The sequence below is a fragment of the Trichechus manatus genome, unplaced genomic scaffold, assembly GCF_000243295.1.
Source record: "Trichechus manatus latirostris isolate Lorelei unplaced genomic scaffold, TriManLat1.0 scaffold00168, whole genome shotgun sequence".
NCBI lineage: Eukaryota > Metazoa > Chordata > Mammalia > Sirenia > Trichechidae > Trichechus > Trichechus manatus.
The window spans coordinates 2,604,286-2,615,241 of record NW_004444104.1 but is presented as its reverse complement, the minus strand read 5'-3'; the positions used below and the strand labels follow the sequence as shown (position 1 = coordinate 2,615,241).

The 10,956-nt window shown below is 34.3% G+C and overlaps 1 protein-coding gene across 2 annotated transcripts in view; it reads right to left on the bottom strand.

Annotated features, from left to right (window-relative positions):
• Positions 1-1,024: 1,024 nt before the first annotated feature.
• The window catches only part of NUP58 (nucleoporin 58), a 40,030-nt gene continuing 30,098 nt past the window's right edge, over positions 1,025-10,956 (bottom strand). Inside the window, exons 13-16 of one of the 2 annotated variants that reach the window (XM_004386563.2) lie at positions 10,169-10,370; positions 4,212-4,310; positions 2,489-2,584; positions 1,025-1,212 (exon numbers count right to left, since the gene is read on the bottom strand). In XM_004386563.2, coding sequence (XP_004386620.1) covers positions 1,043-1,212; positions 2,489-2,584; positions 4,212-4,310; positions 10,169-10,370 — 567 coding nt within the window. In that variant the 3' untranslated portion in view covers positions 1,025-1,042. The remainder of the gene's footprint in view (positions 1,213-2,488; positions 2,585-4,211; positions 4,311-10,168; positions 10,371-10,956) is intronic. The other variant, XM_023740919.1, reaches the window with a different exon arrangement.

Sequence of the window (10,956 nt, the reverse complement as noted above, 5' to 3'; positions counted from 1 at the left end):
GTATCAATAGCCCTCAAAGAAAGAACTCTGTATTGGAATAGCTAGAAAAGTTTCCACTAAATAGTGCATCCTTCACCTGCATAGAATCGATTTGGCTTAATAACTCTGTGCCCCAGAACACCAGTCTGGAGTTCAAATATGCTCCTGAAGGTCCATCTCAGAAAGGAAAAAACACCTTATATATGGAATATGGGGATATATGAGATAATGAAAGTTAAAATCTGTTTGACAAGTCTCATAGCATTCCTCATTTGGAGTAGCTGCTAAAGGCCCAAGTGGAAACAAAAATGGAAAATTCCACGTTCACATTCCATCTGAAAACTGTACATGAAAGATAAATAGGTCTACCTAATGCTAGACTCAGTGAAGTTGAGTCGACCAAATATTCATGCCAGAAACTACTTCGACAAGTCTTTAAGCCAACAACGGCAATGAACTGGTACTCCTAGCTCATCATTCTATAAGCACTGAGGATTTGAAGCTTAAAGGGTGAGAAACTGGATACCCTTAGAAAAGGGGAACAGTCTGAGGCAAGAGTTGTAGGTCTGTAAATATATATTTTATATGCATACACAATTGTGTATTATTCTGTATATATTTACATACATATTCACAAGATGCCCTGCAGTGTAGTTCAAAAGGCCTTTATCAGGGAACGAACTGATTCTAGTAGAGACCCTAGAGTTCATACCATCTGTATATGAAGCAAATGTGCATATATTCACACAGTGTAAACCTTATCGAGAAACACTGCTATTAACACTAAGTTAAATAGTAGGTTTTACTAGTCAATCAATGATATAATCAGAACAGTTTTTTACAAATCAAAATAATGAAAAATACACAACTGGGTTTTAAATTCACAAGAAAAAAGCTGTTCAGCCTGGCCAGTATGAACAAAGTTGAAATTCCAGAGTAGGGAAAAATATCAAAACTTTATAAATGTCCTGGGATGCAATTTAATTACTTCATCAATTTTAGAAAAATAGACTCAGAATGAACGGTGCTGCTATGGATTCTCTTAACACATCAACCCAGGTGTTTATCTTTTTCCTCTTTTGTTTCCAGCTGGTGGCTTCTTCAACTGAAGGAGTTGTCCTCCTGTTCCAAAACCTGCAGAGGCAGGATTGGACACCCCAAATGTCAAACCAGCTGACGCCGTGATGCCAGGATTGCTGAAGTTAAACCCAGATGTACTTGAGCTGCCAAAGCCTTATGTTTAGGGAAGAAAATACTTATATCAGAAGTTAAATCACAAAAACAAATATTAAAAAAAAAAAAAAATAGGGACGAGAGGTAAATTTCTATCTGAAAGAATACATAATCCATAAGAATAGTAACTATCTCAGGTTGCTAAATCTCTAGTGTAAATTTTTATACGAAAATAATTTAGCTAACAATGCTAAGTGGCACCCTGAAATAAAGAAGTTTAGTGATGTAGATCAAAAGAGAAATTTTAGCACAAAAATAACTGAAGTCTACAGAAAACGTGAAGTTGCCAGAAACCTTGTTAATTAAATAAATCAAGGTACCTTCTTCCTCAGCCCCACTGTAAACATTTTATCAAATGTAGAAGAGACAGACTGTCAACTTTGGAACTCCTGACAATTCTAAGTCCTCAAGAAAGCCTCAAATCCACAATTTTCAGGACAACAAACACACAAAGAGCACTACTTACTGTTTTGATTTTATAAGGGCGCTCATATAATTAAGATAAAATACTATTACTGCTTAGTTAACTAACAGCATCTTTATCTATCTAGATTATAATCCTGGTACCACTGAATTTTACTATTATTTTACTCAGCTGGAACTGCTGATTTTAACCACAACTTAATATTAGGTGGGATTTCTTTCAAATTCCCTAAATTTAAGCAAAATTTTATCAGTATTGTGTCATTATATTAGATGTACTATTTATCCCTAAATACTACATTAAAACAAGCCATTATTTACAAATATATAGTAAATGCAAAAGTAGATGTAATTTGGAATTTTCCTTTAAAAGAAAGATTACACCTATTTCAAAAATGAACATGGAACCCATTAATCACCATTAAGACTGTGATATTTTTAAAACCAGAGGCATTTATAACTAAAGATCATTTCTTGGGAATACAAATCATTCTCTTAAATAAACACAGATAAAAACTGGGTTATACTTTCACAATGATGGTTTTCATTTTTGCAATGACAGGAAAACTGTTTAACCATGAAGCTAGTCACTTGGGTTCAAATGAATCTTTACTTGGTTAAGAGAGGATGTAATTATGAAGTCAAACTAAGAAGTCTTGTTAAAAATATTTTACAAACCTAACCTTTATTTACGAGAGAGATAAAGCTATATAATTAGCTAGGCTTGCATGCTTTATCCAGGGAGTAGAAACAGAATCAGTGACTTTTTTTGGGAGACTGGAAATAACAATAGTTGTACGTTTAAATAATTTGCACTTTTAAATGTGCCTGAAATTCAGGCAGAAACACAAACCTGCACTAAGACTTCCTGAGGGTTTATTTGTTGTTCCAAATCCAAATGTGGAGGCCCCTGTGGTGCTGCTTCCAAAACCAGAGCTAGTTCCAAATCCTAGTGGAAGGGCAATAGAGAAATATACAACGGTATGTAAAACACAGGTTAAAGGATACTGACAAGTAAAACCTACAATTATCAAAGGCCTAAGAAATACAGACTTGAAAAACATGACGTTATTAAGGAAATCTGCTGTTTACTCCCCTGCATAAGACTTTTAGAAGATACAGATTCTGAAATAATACTTTTATATCTATTTAGGCTAAGTTAATGACCCATCAGTAATTTTAAAGAACAAGGTCATGCAAAAACAAGATTATATTAGTATTTTCTCTCCCAAATGGGCTGGAAATTTTAGTGAACACCGAAGTATGATTTCAGCCAAACAGGTATAAACACATCTACTCAGGGTTATTTCATTTTGGAAAAAAAAAAAAAAAAGATGGATTAAATTCCCATATAAGCACGACATGCACAATTTAAACACTGAATACTGCGAGGTAATTTTACTCTGCTCTTTGCTGAAACAGTTTCACTTAATTAACAAAAACCATCAAAAAACTACACAATGGTCAATCGCTTTAAATCTACTCAATAACAGTTCCTGCTGTACGACCAGCCAATGCAACAGTAAGAAACGGGGGTGGGGATGTCCCGATTGTCCTCTTAGCAATACTATTTTCACAATTTTAAAACAGAAATATTTTCACCAAAGTTCATGAGGAGCTTCTACTAAGTACTTGAATACTTGTTTCTACTCTCTTAAAAGCCAGGTGCTCCATGAATAGAGTTAAATTACTTTTTAGGCTACTCTGCAACAGTTTATCTAAAATACCGAGTTTAAGAGTATTGCCTGTAAATCTAAGAAATATGATGGCAAACTGGATTATAGATCATACAAATTATGCTGTCCACCATGATTCTAGCAATTCCTAACAGGGTCTACTCCTTTAAGCAGTCACGATAGCTTATCGGCTTTCCTTCTTACGAAGATATATTTTAGTGGAAATAACGGAATCTTACTCATTACATTAAAATGTATTTGTCAAAATATAATCAACTGTCAATTATCCATATCAAAGAATTTTGAATGTATTTGGACCTCGTATGCTTCTGCAGAGGACTTACCTTACTAATGTACAGTTAACTGATGTAACTATTAAAATAAGCTAATTCCTTATGTATACAAGTATGCATATAGGCAAATATGCCAAAAGTACTTAGGAATAGGTGGAAGTCAAGCTGTTCGATTTGTAATAAAATTATTTCCCCAGTTAAAGCACTCACATTCAGAAAAAGACGATTATGATTAGGCGCATGTATATTGAGAAATAGTTCAGACCCTAGTGTTAAAAGATGACTAATATTTTTAAATTTAATTAAAATTAAATTCATTAAAAATAAGTAATTCTCAAGTTCACATTTTAGCATATTGCTTTAAAAATACAAATCTCCCTACCACTTAATTTTAATAATTTTTTATATTTATTATTCATAGAAGATGAAATGATTCTTTAAGCTCTAAATCTAATACTAGAAGGCATTAAGTTTGGAGAATCGTTTTTGCCAGATGGAAACTTAACTTCCAAAATAGCAGCAGATCCTCTTAGAAGTTTGTTTTACATGCTAGCATGAATGCACACGTTTAACAGTCCAATGAAATATTAGAAAAGTTAAAGTGTACCTCCAAGGTTTGAAGAACCTAAGCCACTTGATTGCAAGCCAGTGCCAATACCTGAGCCGAAAGGCGTTCCAAAACTAACTCCCAGAGATGGCTGTGGCCCTGGTATAAAAAAAAAAAAAAAAAAAAATGGGAGGGGGGGAAAAAAAACAAATTTGCCTTACTCTTTCAAGATTAAAGTTTCTTTATGAAATTATTTTTAAAATGAACATTATTACTTTTAACAAATTCCATTTAGTTTTCAGGATGTCTTCCCAGCCTAACTTATCTGTCCCAAAAGATTAACCTATCAAAAAAAGAAAAAAAGTCAACCAATTTTTAAACTAACCTGTTCTGTGCTAAACAAATGAAACAGTCTTATGACGTTGAAAGATGACTATTAGTTAAATATACTATAATTTGAAAACTTTAATGTATTATAAATTATGGTTGTTTTAGATTTACTTCCAGAACTACTTTAGCTCTCCCCACTTGTTTTCTGGTAAAAACTAGTTGGTGTAATCAGTAAAGGTTTTTACTTTTTTAAAAACAAGCTCCTTATCATCAGAGTCAAGTCTCAAGTGATCAAGAGACCGATACTAACATGGCAAAACTATCATGTTACTTTATAACAGTGAGTACCAAAAAAACTAGGCATGATTTCTCATATGAAATATAAATGATACATACAATAAATAGATAAAAAACAAGACAATGTTTTATTTTATTAAATTTATTGTTCATTTTAAAGCAAATCAATTACACAGTAACATGACAATTCCAACTTGTTCACAAAAAGTGATAACTGAGTTCTCATTAGCTCTGCTACATGACACCACTTTTCACCTGATTAAATAAGATGGATGAATGAACATTCAAAAGGCACCGAGGTGCACCTTGACAAAATTTAATACATTCAAGATTTCAATTCAGAAGTTTCTTTCCAACATTTTGGAAAATGTACTCGGACGCAGAACGATTAGTTATCCTTTTCCCATTTGTTACTTTAAAGATTTTGGCTGAGTTTGTTTGGCAAGAATAACATCAAACTTACTAGCCTCTTTTTGTAACTACTTTTTTTTTTTTTTTAACTAAGCAGAATACAAAAATCTAAAAATCTCTGCTTTGATAAATAATTTATGAAAGTTATTCAATAAATTTCATAGTACAATCTTCAGTCTTATCTTTTTCAAGCACAGTGATCAGTGCATTCAAAGTTGAGGGGACTGCCAAACTAATATGAAGAGATTAAAATTTAAACTTATCAAAGAAATCAAAGCCTTCCAGTTAATGAAGAATGAGGTTTGTCCATTCAGAAGGTAATGTAAAACTATAAAGCATTAAAAAACAAAACAAAACTGAGGAACTACGTTTTGCTACACTGGGACAGAAACTGGACTTTACAAATAGCTTCTACCCAGAAAATAAGGAGTAATTAATAGCAGCCATAGTTCTTATACAACTATTAAAAAAATAAATTAAAAAAGGATTTACATTTTTTATATCCAGTTTGAGACTAGTTTGAGAATAAAATATCTGCCTAGCAGCTCTTTTGTAAAATGTTACTATAGGAAAAAGAAACTAAGCATATTACTTTCTCATTTCTAACAAAAATAATATGTAGAAAACACATGTCCAGTTTCTTTAACATTGAGAGACTTTAGTGTCACGTGTTAACAGGAGGCACTGCTGGTGGAAGACCCTAGAGAATAATGCACACCACAGCCCTCAGCCCTCCGAGTCAGGACAGTCACTCAAATCGCGTGCTTTCTGTTGTGTGAGAGTCTGTTTTGAAGAGCACTAGAACACAGTTTCTCTAATCGTCAATATTCAGGGAATAGAAAATCGAGAACTTATACGTAATAGTGACAAGACTTTCCATTGCACAACAGGTACATAGTATGTTGTTGGGTTTTGTACCTTCACACAAATTCTGAAGGCAACATTATTTATAAAACTAGTAGGCAAATGTATAACATTTTTTAATAGTAAAAACTCATGATAAATATCTCCCATGCCAAAGTATTCACATATATTACACTCTGGCCACCATATAAATTAGTTTCACTATAAGAAAGCAGAATCTAAATCCTTCAGGCAATAATTACGTAAACAATTCAGTAAGTCTGCTTCAAAATCTGAATATTCAGTGAGAGACTCTTAGTTCCATAAATAAAACCAAGTTAGTAGTAATATGCCCCAATGACTGCCCAAAGTGAAATCTTTATGTAGAGCAACATTTTACAAAAGTTACCACATAATATATTCAAACACAACAAAATCAGGTTTAGCACTATTAATTCATATTTTCCAGATTAAATTCTACTTTCTTAAAAGTAAAACTGCATTCACAGGAAAAGACTAAAGTGCTAAAAATTCTTTAAAATTTTCCATGATCACTCGAAATGTCTAATGTAATTAGTATAGTTATTCCTAAGTCATATTTTGAAACAATAATTTTTCTTAAAAAACAAAAAATGCCTTTTCCCCAGTTTGAAAAGTTTTATTACTCTTACTGATTTTATGGGGAATGTTCCTTTGGTTATTAAATACAACAAAATCACAAAACCACAAGGAACTAAGATGAAATACTTAAGGTTTCCTATTTAACACTACACCTTAAATTTCCAAACCTACACTAAAAGCTACAAAATAGGAATTCCTAACAAAATGTCTCAGCTCTCCTAAACACAGCAACTAAGTTACATGAGGAAAGTCTTATATAAACAGCAAGAACTTTTAAAATAGTCAAAACACAACAGCAAAACCCGATCCCAAAACATTACCTACAAAAAAATCTATTCTAAGTTAAAATTATACTGAGAAGCTTAATATAACTGTCTCAATAAATTCTTTAAGAGGCCTGGGAAGCACTTGTGAACAAGTGTACTCAAGATCTACCAACGCGTAACACAGCCATGTATTGATGTTTATTTCATACACAGCCTGCAGGCTTTTCATCAATTCTCTTCAGCCTTCAGAACTAGTAACCACATATCACATATGCCTAAGTGCTTTTTTTTTCCATTAACAAAGTATCAAGAAGTCATTTGAATCCATTCCTCCACCTCCAAGAAAGATTACACGTAAACCACCTTCAGAAGGTAGCAGTCTAAAAAGCTGTCTGCCTGTGCATGTATTTATATTAAGGAAGTCAAGAATCAATATGCAAATAAGACAAAACCCCTTTGAACACTCAAATCTTGCACAAATCAACAGGGACATATAAAAACAGTGCACAAGCTCTACCTAACTTCATGTATATAGTCTTTAAAATTTGCTACTGGCTCTAAACAAAGATTCCATGAAAGTCACAGGACTTCAGGAATAACTATCTGGGTACAAAGCAAAATGCAATATATAGGGAAATTTCTAAATGGGCTGTAACTCATAAAATCATTATGTACACATGTAACAGTTCATAAATTTCACAGTAATGATGACATGACTAAAATGACCAAACTTTGGGAGAGGGAATGGACTATAGAGACAGGGATACCCTCAGAGACAAAAGGGAAAGATAAGACATAATACAAAACTGTTACCACAGTTGTTTAGTTTCTCAGTTTTAAAAATCCGTAAGATTCGAAATGGAAACACTGTTAAGATTATTTAGGTTGCTAAATTACAATTCCTGCATCCTGATTAGAAATCCCTTTATATGGGCTTCAAAACTGAAGAGAATATTGAAAGCAGTCCATTTCCCCAAAGTCTGACAAAAACCAGCTTAGAGCACACCAGCAAAAGGCTCCTCATGATGATTACGCTAACTTAAGCTAATGTTCTCTGCCACCATACAGCGTGTCATGGATTGCATTGTGTCTCCGCAAAAGATATGCTGAAATCCAAACCCCTGCACCTGTCAATGTGACCTTGTTTGGAAATAGGACTTTTCTTTTGTTATCAGTTAAGTTAAATGAGGTCAAACTGAAACAGGGTATATCCTAATCCTAATCCCTTCAGAGCAGTGTTTTATAAAGGGGACAACAGACAGAAGTCACACAGGGGGAAGACACCACGTGATGAGAGATGCATCTATAAGCAGCACAGGAATGCCAAGGACTGCAGCAGCCATCAGAAGCTAGGAGAGAGGCATGAAACAGATCCTCTTTCAAAGCCTCCAGGAGGAATCAACATGGCAGATACCCTGATTTGAACTTGTAGTCTCCAAGACTGTGAGAAAATAAACTTGCTTTTTAAAGCCACCCATCCTGTGGTATTTTGTTATGGCAGCTCTAGGAAACTAAGGCAGACCACCTTGTTTTGCTTATCTTTGTATCCCCTGAGCCTAGCATAGGGTAGTCACTCATACTCACTGAATGAATATAAATCTGCGTAATGTCCATCAGCCCAAAACGTATGAGTGAAAACCTACGAACCTCTCAAGATAAGACCGTCTACGTGAGTTTTTAAAAATCCCTTTTGAGAGGCGGTTTTGCTTCAGTTTTAGTCGTACGCTACACGCTAATTCACTTACAGCATAACATTTTACTTAAGTTTTACTTCTTAGAATGGAATTCCATTATGTTTAAAGAACATTTAACCAAACCCACACTTATCTAATTTACTTTAGTGGTTAATATTGGCTCTGAAATGTAAATTCGTACTATGTTCAGTCTGATTAGTTGGTTAAATAATCATGAGAATGGATAGTCATTAATTATGGGAGTCATTCCACGGAGAAATCAATCCCATAATTACTTTTTTCCTTCATAACTTGAGAATGCAATCTTAGACTCCGGCCAGCTAGAGAGCCACCGTATAGTATGAGCCGCTATTCGTGTGGGTCCAGCAGGGCCTATGGAGGATCTGGCGTGCTAAACCCACCACCAACCCTCTACTAATGCTATGTCTGTCATCTCCAAATGGGAAGAACAATTTTTTCAACAGCCAATAGTGAAAATCAGGGGCTGCTTTCCTAGGAGAGGCAGCCTAAATGCAATTTACCTAGATACAGATTTTTATTTTTTTGTATTATAATTTACTACTGTATTATATGGGACTCTTAGCCAACATGTCAGAAAGACACATGCTATACAATAACTAATAAGCATTACTCAAAATTCATAAATGACTAAAGAAAAAAATCAGTATCCATTAAGACTATATTTTTCTATGTCAAACTTCAAACCAGACAAAAGGGGTTGCAGGAATAAGCAGGCAAGTGATAACCTCAGAATATTACATAATCAGACCACAAAAATAAAATATTACAGAATTAGACCACAAAATTATTTCTCTGCTTACAAGTGGAATTAAACCAAGTACTAAAGTTATCTGCTTTCCAATATCTCACCAATTACTTCCACCTGCTCAAGCTTCCAGTTCATATTTCTTAATGGGCAATCTAGAGCATGTCAAAATATCTTCCTCCTGCTCTTGCTACTGTCCTGTTTATTTTGAAGAGGTTACAAATAATTCTAGAATGCATCATTTCCAAATTTCGATTAGAGGGCCTGTACTCTGCTTCCCGTCAACATGCATACCAATAAACCTATTGATCTTCAACATACCTTCAGTAACTAAAAATGTCCTTCATCATCAGTGTGGGCACTTTATAATCACTACGTATGAGGAAAACAAGAATACGCCATCTCTTGGTATCATATATGAAAAATGTAATGTATGGCTGGATTATCTCTGACTTTAAAACAATAAATGATACAATCACAATTTTAGAATCTGATGTTATTTCTAAATATAATTCACTAGTGAAACACCATGTCCTAAAGGGCATTTATAGCAATACAGCATATACCATTTACTAAATTAACAATATTCAATTTCTAATTGATGTATAGTTATTGCTAAGACTACCCTGCATTTTCTATCAGGTATATGTTTATAATTGTGTCCATCACAATTTTTAGATTGCATTGGAACAGCTATTCATAGAAATTTCTTCCAGGAAGACTTATAAAAATGCACACAAATGTTCTGCATTTTAACAGTAAGAAGCTATAACTTGAATGCGTTCAGACCTGTAGCAGGCTGTTGCTGCTGTGTAAGTGTTGCAGCCATGGCAACGGCTGCTGCATTTGGCATGCTGCTGAAAGGGGTGGGTCCTGTAGTAACTCTGGGTGTGTTCTGCCACTTCTTGGCTTCTGTTCGCCTGGCTTCAAACACATCTACAGCATCACCCAAGAACATTTTCCTGTAGCCAAGGTACTGTTCTTTGAGCACCTAAAGGAATGCAGAAAAAAGGCTTACCAAGTTCTGTGTTGACTTTGGTAATATGTGAATACATACAACCATGAAATAAGTTACCAAAGACAGACAGATCATAGAATAGACACTGCCAACATTATACATTCCATCTAAACTGTATATTAGCATGCTAGTAATGCGTGCTGGCGTGGGAAGTGGAGTTTGAGAGATGTCACTCTTCTGAATATTTTCTTCCCTATTTTTATCACGCATCTTTACAATATACTGTCACTTGAGGCCTGCCTGGGTAAAGTAGCTTAAGTTTGTTTCAAAAGACTATCTACAAACAAATATAAGGAATAAAAAACACTTCTTGTGAGATTTCTATAAGAAACGAACAAATCTAGGATTTACAGTTAATTTGCTCACTGAACACAACTGAACATAAATGTTCAGCTGATCACCGAGCATCCTTTGGTTCTTGGGAACATATGAAAATAGAGTAGGTCAGAATTTCATGTGAAGTTCCCCGTCTGGAGCAAGGGAGAATGAAGAAAACCAAAGACACAAGGGAAAGATTAGTCCAAAGGACTAATGGACCACAACTACCACAGCCTCCACC